General features: G+C 44.8%; 1 protein-coding gene across 1 annotated transcript; it reads left to right on the top strand.

Annotated features, from left to right (window-relative positions):
• The first annotated feature begins 376 nt into the window (after window positions 1–376).
• On the top strand, window positions 377–19,313 carry LOC147110933 (tumor suppressor candidate 2-like). Its single transcript, XM_086001347.1, has 3 exons — window positions 377–880; window positions 16,013–16,133; window positions 18,723–19,313. The coding sequence occupies exons 1-3, from the start codon at window positions 732–734 to the stop codon at window positions 18,786–18,788; spliced, it is 336 nt and encodes a 111-aa protein (XP_085857473.1). The 5' UTR covers window positions 377–731; the 3' UTR covers window positions 18,789–19,313.
• The last annotated feature ends 1,582 nt before the right edge of the window (window positions 19,314–20,895 follow it).

The following is a 20,895-nucleotide window of genomic DNA, read 5'->3' as shown; positions in this document are numbered from 1 at the left end:
ACCCTCCAAGTGATGTTACCTCCCTATTCTTCCTACCAAAATTAGTACTTTTTGTTCAATGTACTCCACTTTTCGGAGAGGCAGCATACGCTGCCATTTTAATGGAGATTTTACTGTGGATGGGATGCTCCCCATTGGTGACATGATGGATTGGCCTAGCAGGGATGGGAACCCAACTTCAGGCTCTCCAACTCAAGCCCATATTTGAAAAATGCTATTGGTTTGTAAATTACATACACATATGTACTTTGTATATATTATTTATACTTCTTTTCCCTTTAAAATGGGGGGGGAAGTAACACTTTATACCAAAAAGTTTTTAAATGAGTAAAATAAACTTCACACCGGATCACGTGACCTGTCAGTTTGCCCGCAGCACCGCGCTCCGCCTCAACGTCATATCCGCTGGCGCGCCGGCTGAAGCGGAACTTGTTCTTGTCAGGCAGCTGGGGGTCCTGGCTGCTGATAGTAACGGTCGGAGCGGCGCGAGCAGGGGTACGCGAGCCGCAGGCTTCGGGCCCACCCGAGCGGAGAGAGTCGCCGGCCCCAGCTCCTCGGGCCCACCCGAGCGGAGACAGCCGCCGGTCCCAGGCCCACCCGAGTGGAGAGAGCCTTCACCCCACCTCCGTCCCCCCCACCCCTTCCCGGGTCTGCCCGAGTAGGAGCGACACCCCTTTCGGCTGCTGTCCCTGTCCCCGAGCCCCGCAGCTCGGGGATGGTCTCCCGCTGACATGGGCGGCAGCAGCTCCAAAAGCCGCACCTTCTGGCCCTTCGGATCGGGCACCATCAGCGACTCGGCCAATGGCGACACCGAGCAGAGCCTGGCCCGCTACAGAACCGGCCGGCTGGGGGCCACTCCCTTCGTGTTCAGCCGCAGGAGGTGAGAGAGCGGGGGCTGGGTTGTTTGGGGGGGGGAGAGAGGAAAGAACAGGGATTGTTGTTGGGGGTTCAGGAGAGTGGGCGGTCAAGAGCAGGGGGGTCAGGAGAGTGGGAGGTCAAGAGCAGGGGGGTCAGGAGAGTGGGAGGTCAAGAGCAGGGGGGTCAGGAGAGTGGGAGGTCAAGAGCAGGGGGGTCAGGAGAGTGGGAGGTCAAGAGCAGGGGGGTCAGGAGAGTGGGAGGTCAAGAGCAGGGGGGTCAGGAGAGTGGGAGGTCAAGAGCAGGGGGGTCAGGAGAGTGGGAGGTCAAGAGCAGGGGGGTCAGGAGAATGGGGTCAAGAGCAGGGGGGTCAGGAGAATGAGGGGTCAAGAGCAGGGGGGTCAGGAGAGCGGTCAGGAGAGTGGGAGGTCGAGCAGGGGGGTCAGGAGAGAGGTCAGGAGAGTGGGAGGTCAAGAGTGGGGGTCAGGAGAGTGGGGGGTCAAGAACAGGGGGGTCAGGAGAGTGGGAGGTCAAGAGCAGGGGGGTCAGGAGAGTGGGAGGTCAAGAGTAGGGGGGTCAGGAGAATGAGGGGTCAAGAGCAGGGGGGTCAGGAGAGCGGTCAGGAGAGTGGGAGGTCAAGAGCGGGGGTCAGGAGAGTGGGGGGTCAAGAACGGGGGTCAGGAGAGTGGGAGGTCAAGAACAGGGGGGTCAGGAGAGTGGGAGGTCAAGAACGGGTCAGGAGAGTGAGGGGTCAAGAACAGGGGTCAGGAGAGTGAGGGGTCAAGAACAGGGGTCAGGAGAGTGAGGGGTCAAGAACGGGGGTGGAGAGTGAGGGGTCAAGAACGGGGGGTCAGGAGAGTGAGGGGTCAAGAGCAGGGGGGTCAGGCGAGTGAGCGGTCAGGAGCAGGGGGGTCAGGCGAGTGGGAGGTCAAGAGCTGGGGATCAGGAGAGTGGGAGGGCAGGGGGGCGTGTGAGTCAAGTGAGTTGGATGGTTGGGGGAGCGGGGGCAAGGACAATTGATGGGACACAGGAGCGGGAGGAATGCTGGAGAGCACGAGAGGGGAAAAGGTTAGGAAATGTGGAGTCATTTGGGAAGGGAGGAGAGCAAATATTTAAGAAATAATGGGAAGAGGAGAGGGAATGGGAGACAAAATAGTGAGTTGAGTATGACCTAGGAAGTTGGATGGGGGTAATTGATGGCCAGTGGGGTCAGAGCACTTCTGAGTTCCTTTGCCCTGAAATGTTGTGGTTTCCATCTGCTGCCTTGGGTGGTATCTAATATCAATACCTCAGTGCTTCATGCAGCTGTTAGCCCTGTCATTTTGATGGTACTTAAATGTCCTTTTTACATTGTCATGAGGAGTCCGTGGTGGAGCAGCAGTCAGTGAGACTCGTGATCGCTTTGCCTTACTCTCCTGTTTATCTTGCTTCTTGCTGCCACTCTGAGCAAATCCCATTGGAGACCCACGAAGCCTGTAGTTAAAAGGGAGGGAATCTGACACTGCACATTTAGCTGTAAGTGGAAATCAACAGTAGTTTGCAAGACTCATGATGCCATTAAATTCTTTAGACTGCTGTCACTGTTGCTCAACATAAAGGCACTTTCCCTTGATGGTTACTGTTGCCTGTAACTGCACAGTTACCATGTCGCACTTCCAAATGTAAAGGAGGTCCATTAAACATGTAGAGTTAGTTCTGTGATTGTGCACGCATACATTCAAAAAGGCGAGAAAAGATTGTGTTCACCCTTTCAGTTAGTGCAATGCCATGCACCATACTCACCAGCTGTAATAATGCTACCTCCTGGGGAGGCAAAGTTTCTGGGAAAAACTGGGCAAAATCCCTCACACCATCAAACTAGCTCCAGGGGACAAAGAGGACACAATGTGTTCCATTGATCTGACTTCAAGGTCACCGACTTTATGTCCTGCTTTATATCTCATGCTGGTGCAAGTACGCCAATGCACAGAATTGGTTCCATGTTTTATTTAAAAGTATGTTTGCTGAGATGGCCAGGTTTATTATTACAACTCTCTACTGCTCTTTGAATAGTGCTATGGGATCTTTTATGTCTACCCGAACAGGCAGACAGGGTGTGGTTGACCATTTTATCTGATATAAAGACCCTCTTCTGGAGTTTCTCAAGTTTTTTATATAGTTTTGCTGTTTGAAACTGAAAGCATATGCCTACTTGCACCGAAAGACCTCTGAGAGGGGCTTTGATTTGGAGCAGTCGCACCAACTAGGGCAAATGGGAAAAGAATGGTGCCTGGGAAAAGATTGTTTCAGCATCTCTCTCCCTGGGACTTGCTGACAAGGTACTTCAAAACTGCGCAAGGTGTCAAGTTATTGTGCTGATGCCCTATTTCACATACTGTGTTGTATGTTTGTGGAAAAAGGATTTGTAGTACTTTACAAATAAGTCGTGTATACAGTCTGTAAAATGTTCATTACATTTGGAGTCCTTTCCTGAAATAAGTGAAATAATTTGCTAACTTGACATTCAAGGAACTTAAAAGAAACTTTGTTTATATAGCGCCTCTCATGACCTAAGGATGTCCCAAATCGCTTCATAGCCAATGAATTACTTCGGAAGTGTAGTCACTGTTGTGTGCACAAACAGCAATGAGATAAATGACAAGTTAATTTGTTTTGGTTAGTTGAGGGATAAATATTGGCAGGGCACGAGTGGAGCTTGGACCCATGACCTGATTCAGAGGTGAGAGCACTAGCACTGAGCCCACTTGACATTTAAAGGGAAAAGAGAAAGTCGTGGGAGTACTTTTGGTTAGTCCTTTTGTTTTCATCAATTTCTGTCTTTTTCTTCACCTGAATTTTGGTGCTACCATGGAGACCCTAGAGTAGGTCCTTGCCCTGCTGCAGGCCGCACAGTGGCGTCATTTAAAGGACTGTTCCAGAGGTGCTCCATCACAAGTAGTGGGGTGGTAGGCAGGGGAGACGTCAGTACCCTGCGGCCCACCTGGCGCTGAGAAATCAGACTACTAGCTGGTAATTTGCAGCCGTAGTACTGTTTGCTGATGTTGGGTGGCTATTTTTAAGTTTACTTCCCTAATTATTTGCAGTGGAGCTCCTCTGGGACATTCACTAATGTCAATTAACCCTTATTTTTAGGCACAAATATTATTAGCTTTGAAGTTTTGGTCTTGTACCAAATCCTTGTAGTGTGAGGTTTGAACGTTGGATTTTTCTTCCATACCTCGGGAGCCTACTATCAACAAGGGCAGATGTCAATGACTAAGTCCAACACCGCCTTCAGTGTGCCAGTGCAGCCTTCAATCGCCTGAGGAAGAGTGTTTGAAGACCAGTACTTCAAACCTGGCACTAAGCTCATGGTCTACAGAGCAGTAGTGATATCCGCCCTCCTGTATGCTTCAGAGACATGGACCATGTACAGCAGGCAAGAGAGCCCCAGGTGGGCAGAGGAAACGCTTCAAGGACACCCTCAAAGCCTCCTTGAAAAAGTGCAACGTGCCCACCGCCACCTGGGAATCCCTGGCCCAAGACCGCGCAAAGTGGAGGAGAAGCATCCAGGAAGGCGCCGAACACCTCGAGTCTCTTCGCCAGGAGCAAGCGGAAGCCAAGCGCAAACAGCAGAAGGAGCGCACGTCAACCCAAGCACCCCCCCCCCCCCCCCCCCCCGCCCCTTCAACCACTGCCCCACCTGTGACAGAGACTGTAGGTCCTGTATTGGACTCGTCAGTCACCTGAGAACTAATTTTTAGTGTGGAAGCAAGTTATCCTCAGTTCTGAGGGACTGCCTAAAGAAGAAGGATTTTTCATACTGTCCTCACAAGCGTTGATCAAAAATAGTTCGACATCTTTTTATATTTCTCTCCTAAAGATGTTGAATCCTGTTGGAGTGCAACTCCACTGAGGCCTGGCCTTCAGCAAAGTGGCCATTCTCACCTTTGAGCCAAGGTGAGTGTCAGCAGGATATTTACCTGTGATGGAGAATCGTGGCTGGCCTTGATCTTGCTCTCACCCAGCATCCCTACATATCCATTTCCAAGGCTGAGATCAGAAACTGGAATCCTAGCTGATTTATCCCCTCCTGTGTTGATTGGCACAGAGGCCAGTTGTAGTGTCCTTTGCTATCATAGCTAAGATCAGCTAAATTGGCATAGAGCAAGGATTGAACCAGTTGATCCACCCCCTGAAAACCCAGACAGCAGTTCGCCCATCTGGGGTGCTGTGTCTCGAATCTGCTGAGTAATATCGATAGGCCAAGATAGTACTCTTAATGAATGAGGTCTAATTATTTAGAAACTTTTCCAACATGAATTTAATCAACTTTGAGGTTTGGCATTTTACTTCTGTTTAAACCCTGTTTTAAAATATTTTCCTCTATTTTAGCTCCCACACACTTGGACCGTTCCATGCCCAATAGATTTAGGCAAGTGATCTGCTTGTAGGTCTATGCCAAGCCCCACTAATCCCATAATTGAGCCTGTTATTGGCAATACTCGTGGTTAACCAATTATCTGATGTTCTCTCCCTTTCCGACCCACCTGCGCCTCCCCTGTACGCACCTGTACTTAATCTCCCTTGGCCCTTTTGCTTGGTGACTTCAAGATTGAGAAACTGTCATGGGGAATCGTGAGCATCAAACCACATCATGCTAGTTATCCATATTGCCAGTGCTCTGATGTTTTTATATAACGCAGCTGGCATAGTTGAAAGAAGGGAGTGTTACTTTGCACAAAATTTGAGATTTTTTGTTTTCATTACATGCAAGATAAACCTGAGGAAAAGCACTTCCTTTAAACAAGAGACTGAAAAAACGGGAATGGTATTTGGTGCTGGTTTAGGCAGACAATTGTATTACAATGCATGATGTACAAATACTGCTGCTTTTTGTGTTAAGCCTGTTAAAGATTACGCAATTGTTTTCCTACAGCAGTTTATTCTTGTGTAATCTGTTTGTTTGCGGAGAATGCAGCTTGCTTAGTTAATGGGAATTTGTCCTTTACTATACCTGGGAATAGAGACCACACCTTTAATCAGCCTGCTGTCTTCCATTCCCTGGCAAATGGAGTCCATTATTATTAATTTATGACTGTTTCAGCAATTTGAATAAATATTTGAATCAAATTTCAGTTTCATGTAGAGGTTCAAAACTGGAAAATAAAACTACAACTATACAGGTATGATATTGAATAGAAAGGTGAGAGGGTGACGGATATTTTTTTTGTTGCAGATTTTCTCCTTTTCTGAAAGAGTACACCCTGCTGAGGTGGGGGTCCACAGGCATTCGCAACCCTCCAGTACATTGCCCCAATGGCCATTCTAAACCTATGTGTCTAGGTCATATAACGGGCTATTTGGTGATGGAGGGCAGCTGACCCTGATCCCTATATTGCCCAGTAACCACATTTTCCAGTAAGACTTTCTCAGGATAGAGATCAGGAGTGGCCAACTTGGCACTTTCTCAGTTCCCTAGAATGGTGCTTGGAGTAGTTATACCCTAACTCGGCACAGATTTGGAACTGAAACTGTAACCTTCTGGTCTGTAATAGAGCTACACTGGATGGTACCTTTATGCAGTAAACCATCAGTGGCGCAGATTTTTTTAATGAAATAGTGTGCATCTTCCCAGTTAAGCCTCCTTTCAGCTTTTTGGGGGTTTTAGAAGATGTTGACCGTACTCTCACCCTAAGCAGTGGTCTCCAATGTGACTGACTGTTTTGTACCCCGTCATGTGTTGAGGAGTTGGGCCTGATTATCCTCAGTAAAATTCTCTTGATGCCCTGTCTGTTTTGTGTACACGAGCCATTTCCTCGTATGCGGTTGCAGACATTGTAAGTGGCGTGGTCTACTGTGGTGCAGGTTTCCACGTGCCCCATTGTTAATCATTTACAGAATCGGTTTTGGATGGAAGTTTAAAGTTAACAGGAAACTTCAGATTCAGGTATACGAAATAGTAAAAAACTCCAGATGAGACCAATTCCAACTTATAGGAGATCCTATGTTGAAATGTATTCAGTTATCTAAAAAAAAACTCAGGTTTCAAGACTTCATAGACAGGAAACAGAGTTCCAGGTGTTTCATTCACTTTTAATCAAAAATGACCTCCATGCATCATTGCACAATCTCCATGCAGCAATGGTAATCAGGGCAGAGAGCTTTGCAGTATGTTATTTAGGTTGATTATTCTTTTGTAAATGAGTGCTCTGTGCTCTGAAGCACATTGCCACCACTCCCAGTTTTGCTGGAATAGTGATCAATTTTGCTCATTTTAAATTGGATTACTGTAGGTAAACCGTGGCTGCAGTGTGTACCATCTACACTGCAGCAACTCGCAAAGGCTTCTTCGGCAGCACCTCCCAAACCCACGACCTCTACCACCTAGAAGGACAAGGGCAGCAGGCACATGGGAACACCACCACCTGCAAGTTCCCCTCCAAGTTGCACACCACCCTGACTTGGAAATATATCGCCGTTCCTTCATCGTCGCTGGGTCAAAATCCTGGAACTCCCTCCCTAACAGCACTGTGGGAGTACCTCCACCACACTGACTGCAGCGGTTCAAGGAGGCAGCTCACCTCCACCTTCTCGAGGGCAATTAGGGATGGGCAATAAATACTGGCCTTGCCAGCGACGCCCACAACCCTGGAACAAATAATAAAAAAATATATAGCGCTGCATATTGCTGTGTGAAATGCTTTGAAAACATAAGAAATAGGAGTACGCCATTCGGCCCTTCGAACCTGCTCTGCCATTCAATGAGATCATGGCTGATCATCTGCCTCAACTCCATTCACCGGCTCTATCGCCATATTCCTTGATGCCTTTACCAGTCAGAAATCTATTGACTTCTGTTTTGAATATACCCAATGACTGAGCCTCCACAGCCCTCTGGGGTAGAGAATTCCAAAAATTCACCACCCTCTGAATGGCCTACCCTTTATCCTGAGGCTGTGGCTCCTGGTTCTAGACTCCCCAGCCAAAGAAAACATTCTCCCAGCACCCACCCTATCCAGCTCTCTAATAATTTTGTACGCTTCAATGAGATCCCCTCAGTCTTCTGAATTCAAGAGAATACAGGCCTAGTTTACTCAGTCTCTCCTCGTACAACAGTCCGCCGTCCCAGGAATCGATCTCGTGAACCTTCGTTGCACTCCCTCTATGGCAAGTATATCCTTCCTTAGGTAAGGAGACCAAAATTGTACACAGTACTCCAGGTGTGATCTCACCAAGGCCCTGTATAATTGGAGTAAGACTTCTTTACTCCTGTACGCAAATCTTGTAATGAAGGCCAGCATACCATTTGCCTTTCTAATGGCTTGCTGCACCTGCACACTCACTTTTGGTGACTCGTGTACAAGGACACCCAGGTCCCTTTGAGCATCTGCATTCCCCAATCTTTCACCATTTAGGAAATTCTCTGCCTTTGTTTTTTCTACCAAAGTGGATAACTTCACATTTACCCACATTATATTCCATCTGCCATGTTCTCGTCCACTCACTGAGCCTGTCGAGATCCCCTTGAAGCCTCTTCACATCCGCTTCGCAACAGCCACTGCCACCTAGCTTTGTGTCATCAGCAAATTTGGAAATGTTACATTTAGTCCCCTCATCCAAATCATTGATATAGATTGTGAATAGCTGGGGCCCAAGCACTGATCCTTGCAGTACCCCACTAGTCACAGCTTGCCATCCTGAAAAAGACCCGTTTATCCCTACTTTGTTTTCTGTCTGTTAACTAATTCTCAATCCATGCTGGTATATTACCCCCAATTCCATGTGCCCTAATTTTGTTCACCCACCTCTTGTGTGGGACCTTATCGAAGGCCTTCTGAAAATCCAGATACACCACATCTACCAGTCCCCCTTTGTCTACTCCACTAGTTACATCCTCAAAAAATTCCAGTAGGCTTGTCAAACAGGATTTCCCTTTCATAAATCCATGTTGACTCTGCCCAATCTTACTATTCGTTTCTAAGTGCCCAGTTATTGCATACTTTATACAGGAAACTTTGGTTTATCCGGAGGTTGTATGGCCGGAAACCTCGATCTAACGGCAGAAATCAGCAGCCGTTTTGTTAGGTTTTCTTTTTCTTCTAGTATTTTTTTAAACAGTCAGTCTCTGGAAAGCCTCTCTGAAGCTGTTGCTAAGCTACAGAGACGCTTCCAAGGTACGGGCCGACTGTTTACAAGCTGTTGCTAAGCAACAGTGTTTGTTGTCAGATATGGAGATGAAAACCTCCGTATCCTTCAACATTAGCGCTGGTCTGTCCGGAAGTTTTCATAGATCGGCATCACGCCGGTCCTGTCTGTGCCGGATATCGCGAAGTTTCCTGTAATAGATTCCAGCATTTTCCCAACTACTGAGGTGAGGCTAACAGGTTTATAGATCCCTGTTTTCTCTCTCCCATCTTTCTTAAATAACGGGGTTACATTTGCTAGCCTCTAATCTGCAGGAACCGTTCCAGAATCTCTAGAATTTTGGAAGATGACAGCCAATGCGTCCACTATCCCAATGGCCACCTCTTTCAAAACCCTAGGATGTAGGTCATCCTTGAGATTTATCGACTTTTAGTCCCATTAATTTTGCTAGTACTTTTTTTTACTAATTTCTTTAAGTTCCTCATTCTCGCCACACCCTTGGTTTTCTCGTATTTCTAGGAGTTTTTTGTGTCTTCCTCCATGAAGACAGAAACAAAGTATTTATTTAATTTCTCTGCCATTTCCTCATTCCCCATTATAAATTCTCCCATCTCTGAAAGTCTTTTCCTTTTCACATACCTATAGAAGCGCTTTACAATCAGTTTTTATATTTTTCACTAGTTTGTGCTCATATTCCATTTTCCCTTTATCAATTTCTTGGTCCCCCTTTGCTGATTTCTAAAAAGATCCCAATCCTCAGCTTGACTGCTTTTTCTGGCAACTTTATAAGCTTCCTCCTTTGACTTAATACTAGCTTTAATTTCTTTTGTTAGCCATGGTTGGATCACTTTTCCTTTTAGGTTTTTATGCCCTAGAGGAATATGTTTGTTGCAAATTATGCATTATTTCCTTGAATGTTAGCCATTGTATGTCCACCTTTATACCTTTTAGTGCAGTCTCCCAATCTACCATTGCCAACTTGTCCCTCGTACCCTCTGTTTAGATTGAAGACCTTCATTTCAGATTGGACTACATCACTCTCAAACTTAATGTAAAATTCATATGGTCACTTGTCCCTAAAACAGAAACCTTATTTGTCGGTGACACTGGAAAGGGCACATTTAATGCGCATTGCTAGTTGTCCTGAGATGATGGTGGTGGGCTGCCTCCCTAGTAATTGCTTTACAAAGTGGCTTGCCAGTCTACTTCAGAGTCAATGTAGTGCGGGACAGAGTCACGTATAGGTCAGACATGATGGGAGTGGCAGGTTCTCCTCCCTGAATGACATTAGTGAACCAGTTGAGATTTTTATCAAATCAAATCAAATCAAATCAACTTTTATTGTCATTGTTAGTGCACAAGTGCAGTACAACGAAATGTAGGCTTGCGGCTCCCGAGAGTGTACAATTTGGATTAGGACACTTAAACATTTCAACATACATTTGTACATATATATTAGCATAAATATGACCATAATAAAGCTTTAATGGTTTTTTCTGGTGCTAACCTATAAATGTTAACTCTCAACGTCTGGGTTCTTAGTCCAGTACCATAAACTTGTGCCTTGGACATAACTTCAGACTTTGATATCTAGTTAACGTGAAGTTATCAAAGTCTCAAGTTCTGAGCTACATCACAAGCACATTAGAATACATGTTGAAGGGGGTTATTTTCATCCTTTTTATAATTTGGAATGTTGTTTGACCAGCTTCAATGTGACATTCTATGTTGGTTGATAGAGCAGCAACAGAGCGGAGGAGAGAGCTCTTGGGTTATGAAAAGAGTGTGACTAAAAGGTGTGGATCATGTAGCGCTGGCAGGGCATTTAATGTGACTTGTCTTCGGCCAAGCCACAAAGACCATTCCCATCCATGTCCACACTCTGGCTGAGCCAGGTGGCCCGTTTGACCCTGAGCTGAACTTCCGACCCCATATTCTCTCCATCACAAAGACTGTCTACTTTCACCTCCATAAAATCATCGATCTCTGCCCCGCCTCAGCCCATCTGCTACTGAAACCCTCATCCATGCCTTTGTTACATCTAGAACCAATGCTCTCCCGGCTGGAATTTCACATTCCACCCTCCATAAACTTAAGCTCATCCAAAACTGTGCTGCCCGTATCCTAACTCGTACCAAATCCCATTCATCCATCACCCCATACTGGCTGACCTACATTGGCTCCCAGTCCACCAACACCTTGATTTTAAAATTCTCATCCTCTTGTTCAAATCTCTCCATGGCCTCCTTCATCCGTATCTCTCTTAACTATTCCAGCCCTACAACCCTCTGAGAACTCTACATTCATCCAACTCTGGCCTCTTGTGCATGTATCACCTGAATACAAAAGATTGAGGTTGTACAATTAGATTATTATGTTAAATTGATCTGGAGTTCTATGGAAATTTAACGTATGGTTACTTGTCCTCCTCGAGAGTCTATGGTACAAATTGTACATAACTGAAAAGCATTTTCATGCTGCATCTTTTTGTCACCATCTTCAAAATGTTGTTTAACAAACATGTCATACTTTGGGAGCAGTGAAATTTGACATCAACTTTTATAGGTGACTTGGGTAGGATTGATTGGGGAATGTTACTCAAAGGGTTGACAGTGGATAGGCAATGGCAAACATTCAAAGATTGCATGGATGAACTACAGAATTTGTTCATCCCTGTTTGGCATAAAAATAAAACAAAAAAGGTGACTCAACCGTGGCTAACAAGGGAAATTAGGGATAGCATAAGATCCAAGGAGAAGACAGTAAACCTGAGGATTGGGAGCAGTTTAGGATTCAGCAAAGGAGGACGAAGGGATTAATTAAGAGGGGGAAAATAGAGTATGTGAGTAAGTTTGCAGGGAACATAAAAACTGACTGTAAAAGCTTTTATAGATATGTGAAGAGAAAAAGATTAGTGAAGCCAAGCATAGGTCCCTTGCAGTCAGAATCGGGGGAATTTATAATGGGGAACAAAGAAATGGCAGACATATTAAATACATACTTTGGTGGTTCTGTCTTCACAAAGGAGGACACAAATAACCTCCCAGAGATGTCGGGGAACATAGGGTCTGATGAGAGGGAGGAACTGAATGAAATCAGTATTTGTAGGGAAATGGTGTTAGCTAAATTGATGGGATTGAAGGCCGATAAATCCCCAGGGCCTGATAATCTACATCCTAGGGTACTTAAGGAAGTGGCCCTAGAAATAGTAGATGCATTGCTGGTCATCTTCTAAAAATTCAATAGACTCTGGAACAGTTCCCATGGATTGGAGGGTAGCTAATGTTACCCCACTATTCAAAAAAGGTGGTAGAGAGAAAATGGGGAATTATAGACCGGTAAGCCTGACATTGGTAGTGGGGAAAATGCTAGAGTCCATTATAAAAGATGTAATAGCAGAGCACTTGGAAAACAGTGACCGGATTGGACAAAGTCAACATGGATTTACAAAAGGTAAATCGTGCTTGACTAATCTACTGGAATTTTTTGAGGATGTAACTGGTAGAATAGATAAGGGAGAACCAGTGGATGTGGTGTATTTGGACTTTCAGAAGGCTTTCAATAAGGTCCCGCATAAGAGATTAGCGTGTAAAGTTAAGGCACATGGGATTGGGGGCAAGGTACTGACTTGGATAAAGAACTGGTTGGTAGACAGGAAGCAAAGAGTTGGAATAAATGGCTCTTTTTCCGAGTGGCAGGCAGTGACTAGTGGGGTACTGCAGGGATCGGTCCTAGGACCCTAGCTATTCACAATATATATAAATGATCTAGACAAGGGAACTAGATGTAATATCCAAGTTTGCAGACGACACAAAGCTGGGTGGGTGTGTGTGCTGTGATGAGGATGCCGAGAAACTCCAGTATGATTTGGGCAGAAGCATGGCAGATGCAGTATAATGTGGATAAATGCGAGGTTATCCACTTTGGTGGCAAAAACAGGAAGGCAGATTATTATCTGAATGGCATGCAGGTGCAGCAGGCGGTTAAGAAGGCAAATGGTATGTTGGCCTTTGTAGTGAGAGGGCTTGAGTACAGGAACAAGGATGTCTTGCTGCAGTTGTACAGGGCCTTGGTGAGACCACACCTTGAGTATTGTGTGCAGCTTTGGTTGCCTTATCTGAGGAAGGATGTTCTTGCCCTGGAGGGAGTGCAGCGAAGATTCACCAGACTGATACCTGGGATGGCAGGAATGACGTATGAGGAGCGATTGGGTCGATTGGGCTTATACTCGCTGGAGTTTAGAAGAATGAGAGGGGATCTCATTGAAACTTACAAAATTCTAACAGGACTGGATGCAGGAAGGATGTTCCCGATGGCCGGGGAATCCAGAACACAGTCTAAGGATAAGGGGTAAGCCATTTAGGACAGAGATGAGGAGGAATTTCTTCACCCAGAGAGTGGTGAACCGGTGGAATTCTCTACCACAGAAGGCAGTGGAGGCCAATTCATTAAATATATTCAAGAAGGAGTTGGATATATTTCTTAAGGCTAAATGGATCAAGGGATATGGGGAGAAGGCAGGGACAGGGTACTGAATTTGGATGATCAGCCATGATCTCATTGAATGGCGGAACAGGCTCGAGGGGCCAAATGGCCTACTCCTCATATCTTCTATGTTTGGCCTCTATGTTTGCATGCTAGGTGTACTACTCGAGTTCAGTGGTGTCATTTGTTCCCTTAAGTGGTGTGGTTGCCTGTTTTATATTTTTATGGAAGTTGACTCCCACTGCTCCGTATCTGTTGGTGTAGTGCTAGGGCCCGGGCGTGTAACAGTGATCTCCATGTCTTAAGCGCATGCTCCTTTTAATCTTTACGAAGGCAAAATGAGTTAACACTAGATGAGGCATCATTTGGTTCAGTATGTACACTGCTTTATTCCATGGTAGCCAAAACATGCAGCGCACCGAGTATGCTGAAAGTCACTTGGGTGCAATCAGTTCCACATAACGTTACAAAAAATAACACGTGTATACTTAACATGGAAAGATAGATTTGCTCTGTTATCTGTCCTGCCTTTCTGCAGCTTTTGCACTTTTCCTGCTCCCTTAGCTGACTGACTCCTGGTCTGTTAATTCTTAAAACGCCTTCCTTCAAAGACGTGCCACAATTTAAGAAATTTTTCAGCACCAAGATGTATCCTGAATGACCAGGCATTGCTAATGATTGGGCTATTGTTTGGAATATGTGCAAAATAACTACCCATCCTGCATTTAAACTGCCTCTTGTTTGCTTCTGGATGGCCAACCCACACGAAGCTGCCTAGGGTTAACTCTTTCAGGAAACCTTCTACTCAAAGTACATTAAAATCACTTGTGCCCAAGTCAGTGTTACAAGAATTCTGAACCATGATACTGTACCAGGCCACATTTACAACTTGGACTTCAGAGTTTGATTTGGGGGAAATTGGGTCATCGTGGCAGAGGTGCCACATATTAAGTGCACCTCATTATTGAGAGTTCTGTTTATTTGCACGTGTATTTCAGTTCACTATTCAGTCACTTCATGCTAAGTGACTCGTAGCCCATTTATATTTGAGCTGTGGAGACCAACTTAAATTTGCTGCACAGCTACAGGAGCAGTACATATAAATTCAGTTTGGTCAGATTTCCGAATAACTCCTCTTCTAAACGGCCATCTCGCATTTGACTAACTAAATGGAGAAGGAATATATACGTCAAATAGGTAATCTAATACCACCTGATGCGTGAACCAACTCTAGTACAACATGACCCAAAGTCGGTGAAATCCTGGGAAATCTGACTATTGTTTTCTTTACATCTGTTTGTTACATATGTTTTAAGAGTACTTTTATTTAAGAAATGTTCTTTTACATAATTTTTCCTCCAGTTTTCTTCCCTCCTGAAGGCGCTGACTCTTGATGGCCACGGTTCCATGAGTGCTGGCAGCCATCACCAAAGTGGCTATTCTTCATGTGTGAGTCTAGACAGTGAGTGTTCCAGGCTGTTCAACCGTTGAGGGTATCACAGGCAAGCCTGATCCTGTTCTCACCTGGTATCCAATACACGCACTCCGTATAGGTAACTGGATAGCAGTTGGGAGCTGAAATCTGGCTGATTTATTTTCCCCCCTCCTCCTTCTCTCCCCCCCCCCCCCCCCCCCCCAAAGACCAGGGACTTTGAGGCCGATTCTAATGCTCCAGCGGAGATCAGCTAGCCCGACAGACTAGGAGTCTAATCTGGGACATTCTGGTTGGTATAAATGCTAAATTGAGTTGTATCTTTACTCATCAGTCCACTTTGTAATTCCCTGGGTTGCCTTTGTAATTGTACTAAGAAATTCCAAGCAGTTCACATTGGAATTTGGTGCAATTTAGCAAAGTATGGAAATGCAAACCTTGAAGCTGTAAGTATATTAAATTGTAGATTTTATAACCTTATTTCTGAAAATTTTCCATACATGACAAAAGTTCAGCCAGTAAACCAACCTGTGTAGCATGAATGCATCGATGATCTGGTTACAAAGATCTATTACTTTTGTAATTCAAAGAGCCTAGGAAACACATCTCCTTCTTTTATAATTGAGCTGGCGGCCGTAAAGGCCTCCAAGAGAATAGTAATATTCCCAGAAGATCAGAACCTCAATTAGCTTGGGAATTCAGCCCATGAACTATAGTATATCTGCAGTAGTACTTGAGAAGTGGCCACCAAACCTTGAAGCAAGATCAGTACCTCTATTTCCTGATTGTAAACTTTCCAAAGTGTACATATTGAACCCAATCTGGACGGGAGTTTTCTGTTTTCATAGTAGTATTTCGTATCTGGATGCTACGCTTAATTGCCTAAGAACCTTGCCGTGCTTGGATGCAAAGGCACTTTCATAGGCAGTAGGTCCAACAAACAAAATGCAATAATAGTACCATTTTTTAATTTAAAAGGAGATCATCTGTGAATGCAGACAGTTTTGGATTTTCAGCTGATCATTTAATATCATGTAGCTGCAGTTCTGCTCACTAGAGTGAGACTACATGCTTGTTCACAGCTCAGCTAAGATTTTTTTTTTGCCCTTGCAGCTCGATGTACTATGATGAAGATGGCGATTTGGCTCATGAATTCTATGAAGAAACATTTGTCACAAAGAATGGAAGGAAAAAAGCAAAACTGAAAAGAATTCATAAAAATTTAATACCTCAGGTGAGAGAGACAGATAGGCTCTGCAATTTGGATACCCTTTTATTTTCTTAGGGCAAAGGAGGACTGGCTTAACTCCAGTCCTAATAAAGAATGGATGCATTTATATAATCTATGTTGAAATGCCTCAAACCCCTTTACGTAACTGAGTGTGGTGACTGCTGTTGTATAGTGACCATTCTGTGCAAGTAGCATTCCGCAATGGTTGGACTGCAGCACTCCCTCAGTGTGACAGTGGAGTGTCTGCCTAGATTATGTGCTGCCTTCCTGCTGTGAGGCTTAAGCCCATAACCTCTTGATTCACGAGAGTGCTAATAACTGAGCCAAGCTGACACTAATCTTTTCAACCTGTTTCCATTTTGAGAGGATGAGGGAGCCAGAAGGCAATTGCTTTTTCCCCCACCTTCGGCACGCTGTTTTTCAGTTAATGCAGACAGTGATACCCAGTCGTCATCTGCAGTAGAAATAATCTGTTAGCGAACTATCCAATCTTGACCGCTTTGCATTTGGGGCACTAAAGTTCACCTCAAGGAAGGGGAGAGACTGGCTCTTACCAGTTTTTTGAATTTGACAGTTTTGTAAACTTTTGAGTTCCTGTTATAAGTTGGAACTTGAGCTCTCCCATAGGCTCATTGAGAATGCAATGCCCTGTATAGTACTGAGCCACACAACAACTACTACTTGCATATATACAGACCAATAAGTTTCTCCAGTTTGATGCCCAGTATATGCTGAGTTAGCTATTCTAACCTGTTGTGGTAGTCGGGGCTCTACAATTAGCCAGAAAACAAAAACAGCCAAGGTTACCAGTTCTACCAGAAGGATGTGAAGGCCATGGGGAAGCTGCCAAAGGGATTCACCAAGATAGTAGTAGGGATGAGAGATTGAGGAGAGAGTAGATAAACTGGTGTTTTTTTTGTTAGAGGAGCGATGGTTAAGAGGAGATCTGGAAAGGTGTTCAAGATTGAGGGGGTTTGACCAGGTACATAAATAAGGAGAAAATCCTTCTGCTGCCTGGTGGGTCGGTAACTAGAACAAAGGGAGGAGCTAAGAAATTCTTTTTACATAGGTTTTTTGGATGTGGATTGCCATATCAAACCCAGTGGTAGAGACCGAATCTATTTAAAAGGGCATGAGGAGTGAAGAGGGTAATGAGATTGGACAGCTCCTTCAGACAGCTGGCACAGCTGCAATGGGGTGAATGGCATCCTTTGCTGTAAAATTCTGATTCCTGCCTGCTATCCTTGCTATTGAGTGTATGTTGTGTGATTGGGCATAGCTGTGATATCCCTCTTTCTCCTACCCCCAGTGGTCGAGTAGGCCACTAAACTATCTGGGCTCACGTGAAGCATGACCATTTGAGTGAGGTACTGGAATGCTGCTGGACCATGGAACTGTACCAGGCAAGGCTCAGTGACTTCTTGAAGGGAGGAGAGAGAATGTGAAGTAGAACTCTGCAAAAGCCAGGACTTTCTTTCTCGGCAAAGTGCCATGCCATTTTGTTTATGTTCCTTGTGGTGCAGACAAGTTATTGTGGTGCTCAACGTGGAAGTTTTCATCTCCGTTGTCTTCAGCCATGTACATTGGGTGGTTTGAATTACTCATTATCCACTCGGGATTCTGAAGCTAGATGAAAGAAATAAGCTTCGAGAGTCTGCAGTAGCTGCAGGCAAAGTACTGATGTTTGCACGCCAGTCCCAACCAGTAACAGATACGTACTTGCTCCTGTGCTCCCTCTGTCTCGCATGCGATGACTTGTGCTGGGAGTGCTTGGACTGAACTGGAATCAAAACTTGAAACATCAGAAATCCACCAGTTTCTGAAAGGGAAATTAATGCCTTGGGTGGAGACCCATTCAGGACTGTTTTTAGTGTCTTTTTTAATGGATATTTTGAATCATCAAAAAAAACTTCAGTAAACTTTACATTGCATTCTTCTAGTGAAAATATTTTTCAGTTTTTAACAAAGTGAAAATGATGGTAATGTGGAAAGAACTAGTGTCTAAACTTTAGAAAACATCTTAAGGGGAATATTCCTCAACCATCTGAAGATTGTTTCTCTTTCCCTTCCCTGTTTCCACTATATCAATCGAAGTACGCAAGTATTTGTCTGCCAGTCAAACGGCGCTCTCTTTCTTGGTCTGATGCAACCCCACAAATAGTTTCACTGTTCTTTCTGCCCCCTCCCACCTGCACCTCCACCCCAGACACCAATATTGTCATCGGGATTTCTGTAAACGTTTTGTACTAAATGCACGTGAAGTGCTCAAACCACCCAGTAGTGCAATTGTGGAATTTGTCTTTTCCAAACATGGGCTGTGTGATGAATCATACAGCACAGGAGGGTACCACAGGAGTGTGCCTGTGCCAGCTCTTGCAAAAAGCAATCCAATTTAGAAGACAGTTTAAGCTGCGTAATACCAAGTGTGTGAATGGTTACATGTGGTACTGTCAGAGCAATTTGTATTTTACACAAAATCACCACTGGTACAAAACTAAATATATTAGAATTGGTAGCAATGTGTTGAATAATCCATAAACACGCTGTTTTTCACCTTCCCAGTTGGCTGATCCATGTTCATTGTTTTGACAGGGGATGGTTAAACTGGACCATCCGCGAATCCATGTGGATTTCCCAGTGGTTTTATGTGAGGTGTGACCGAAATGGAAATTTCCATCAGAATAAGACTGATGCACTATAGGTGACTGCCAGATGCTGAACCCTCCTTGGTCCTTCATTTTGGTGGTGGAGACTGGCCCAATGAGCGTGTGGCGTCTGTTTCATTTGCGTGTAGTTTTTCTGCTACAAGCCAAACTCTCAAACGTTCCCTCTATATGAATGTCTATAGAGTAATCTGTTGAAAATTTATCCTAATTCATTTATAAGCCCAGTCACAGTACAGATGTACACTAGGAGAACTCTTGTGCTGTTTTGAGTAATTGTGTTAGATTACTGTGACCTATGTTTAAAAACAATGTAAATAGCAGCTTTAATAATTTAATGCAGTCATCAGGGGTATTTAAACATTTGAGTTCTGTATATACACATCTGCAGTGTTCAGTAAATATAATGGCATATCTATGAAAGTTGATTAGTTGCAAGGTTTTGTTATTTATGAATGAGTTTGTTCACGTGTTTTAATTTTCTCATTCCGTATAATAAAAAATTCCCAGCGAGTCTGAATTTTGTGACTTGTTCTTGAGTACCAATATGTCCAGCCTTTGGCCCTCCATTCACCATGGCATTTCTGCAGCTACCGATCTGCTCAACCACACCCTCGCCACCACCTTTGATGCCCTAGTCCCTATTAAAACAATTTCTCGTTCCCCCTGGCATGGCCCTTATCGTCGCTCCCTTAAGTCCAAGGGACGCAGACTTGAACGGATATGGTGGACAACTGGTTTAGCCATTCACTGCCAGATCTGGCTGGACCACATAAAGCATTATTGGGTCCTGTTCTCGTCTGCCAAAACTGCTCACTATTCCAGAATTGTTCTGGAATGCAAAGATAAACCCCAGCTTCATTTCTTCACTGCTAACCGTCGTCTTAAACCCTTCTCCCCGGCTCCACCCTTGCCTCCGACAACAAGTCTGAGTAGCTCATGGACTTCTTTGCCTCTAAGATTGAGACAATGGCCCAGTAATTCCGGTCCCAACGCCTGAGTACGGATGGGGTACTCGCGCGTGGGCCCGTTGGAAGTGCCGGATTTCAGCATGCGCATGCGCGGGAAACCGGCATTTCCTCCAAGGGGTTCAGAGGTCCAACGTGTGCGCGCAGGACTCTGTGCGCACGCGTTGAACTTCCTTTTTTACAGGTTTGCCCGTGTGTAAGGGCCTCAACTTTTTACGAATGTAAAAAGGAGACGTAAGCACTTGATTCTTTAAGGTAAGTGGTCTATTATTTAAAATTATAAATTTTTTTCCACAGCTTTATTGTTTTTAAGGACTTTACAGTAAGGTAAGTATTTTTAGACCTGATTTTTAAAAATATATATTTTTTAAATTTGAATACTTGTTTAAAAGTTTTTTTAAAGTTATTTATAGTTCATTTAATTAGTAGGATGTTTTTTAAAATTTTATTTAAAGTTTAAGTAGTGTTTTGGGTGCCTGTAGTTTTCATGAGTTTGACAGTTCTTACTATCAAACTCATGAATGAAGTTTTCCCTCCCCTGATTGGCTGCCCAGTGCTCACCTGATCCCAGCCGGCACATCGAACTAACTACGCTGCTGGATGAGGCAAGCACAGCGTGCCGACAGCTGAACCGGGCCAGTGACAGGAATTCCAAGCAGGCCCAGGCTTCAGCTGTTGGCACGCCGGGTAAGTGCACATCGGGGGCTTGCACGCGCGGCAAGCCCCCGAACCTAATTTCTGGGCCCATCTGTTCACCTGCCTCGTCCACTTCCCTTCCCCCTAGCCCACCGGGCCTAACTTCCTCTAAGGTTCCCCCTAGCCCTAGCCCTGAACTCTCGTCTTCAGTTTCTTTCCGATCTCCCCTCATGACCTCTGTGCTCATCTTGTCCATGAGACCTACTTCCTGCTCCCTCGACCCTATTCCCACCAAACTGCTGACCACCCAACTTCCTTTTCTGGCTCCCATGTTGGCTGACATTGTTAACAGTTCTCCGGTACCGTCCCCATCTCCCTCATATCTGCTGTCATCACCCCTCTTTTTTTATAAAAAAAAAAAAAAAAAAACAGCCCTTGACCCCCTCCGTCCTTGCAAACTACCGGCCCATCTCCAACCTCCTTTCCTCTTCAATGTCT

Source organism: Somniosus microcephalus, chromosome 11, assembly GCF_052327205.1.
Source record: "Somniosus microcephalus isolate GS21.2 chromosome 11, FLI_Smic_1.0, whole genome shotgun sequence".
Classification (NCBI taxonomy): Eukaryota; Metazoa; Chordata; class Chondrichthyes; order Squaliformes; family Somniosidae; genus Somniosus; species Somniosus microcephalus.
Note: the sequence above shows the minus strand (reverse complement) of the source record. Positions and strands in the feature narration are given on the sequence as shown.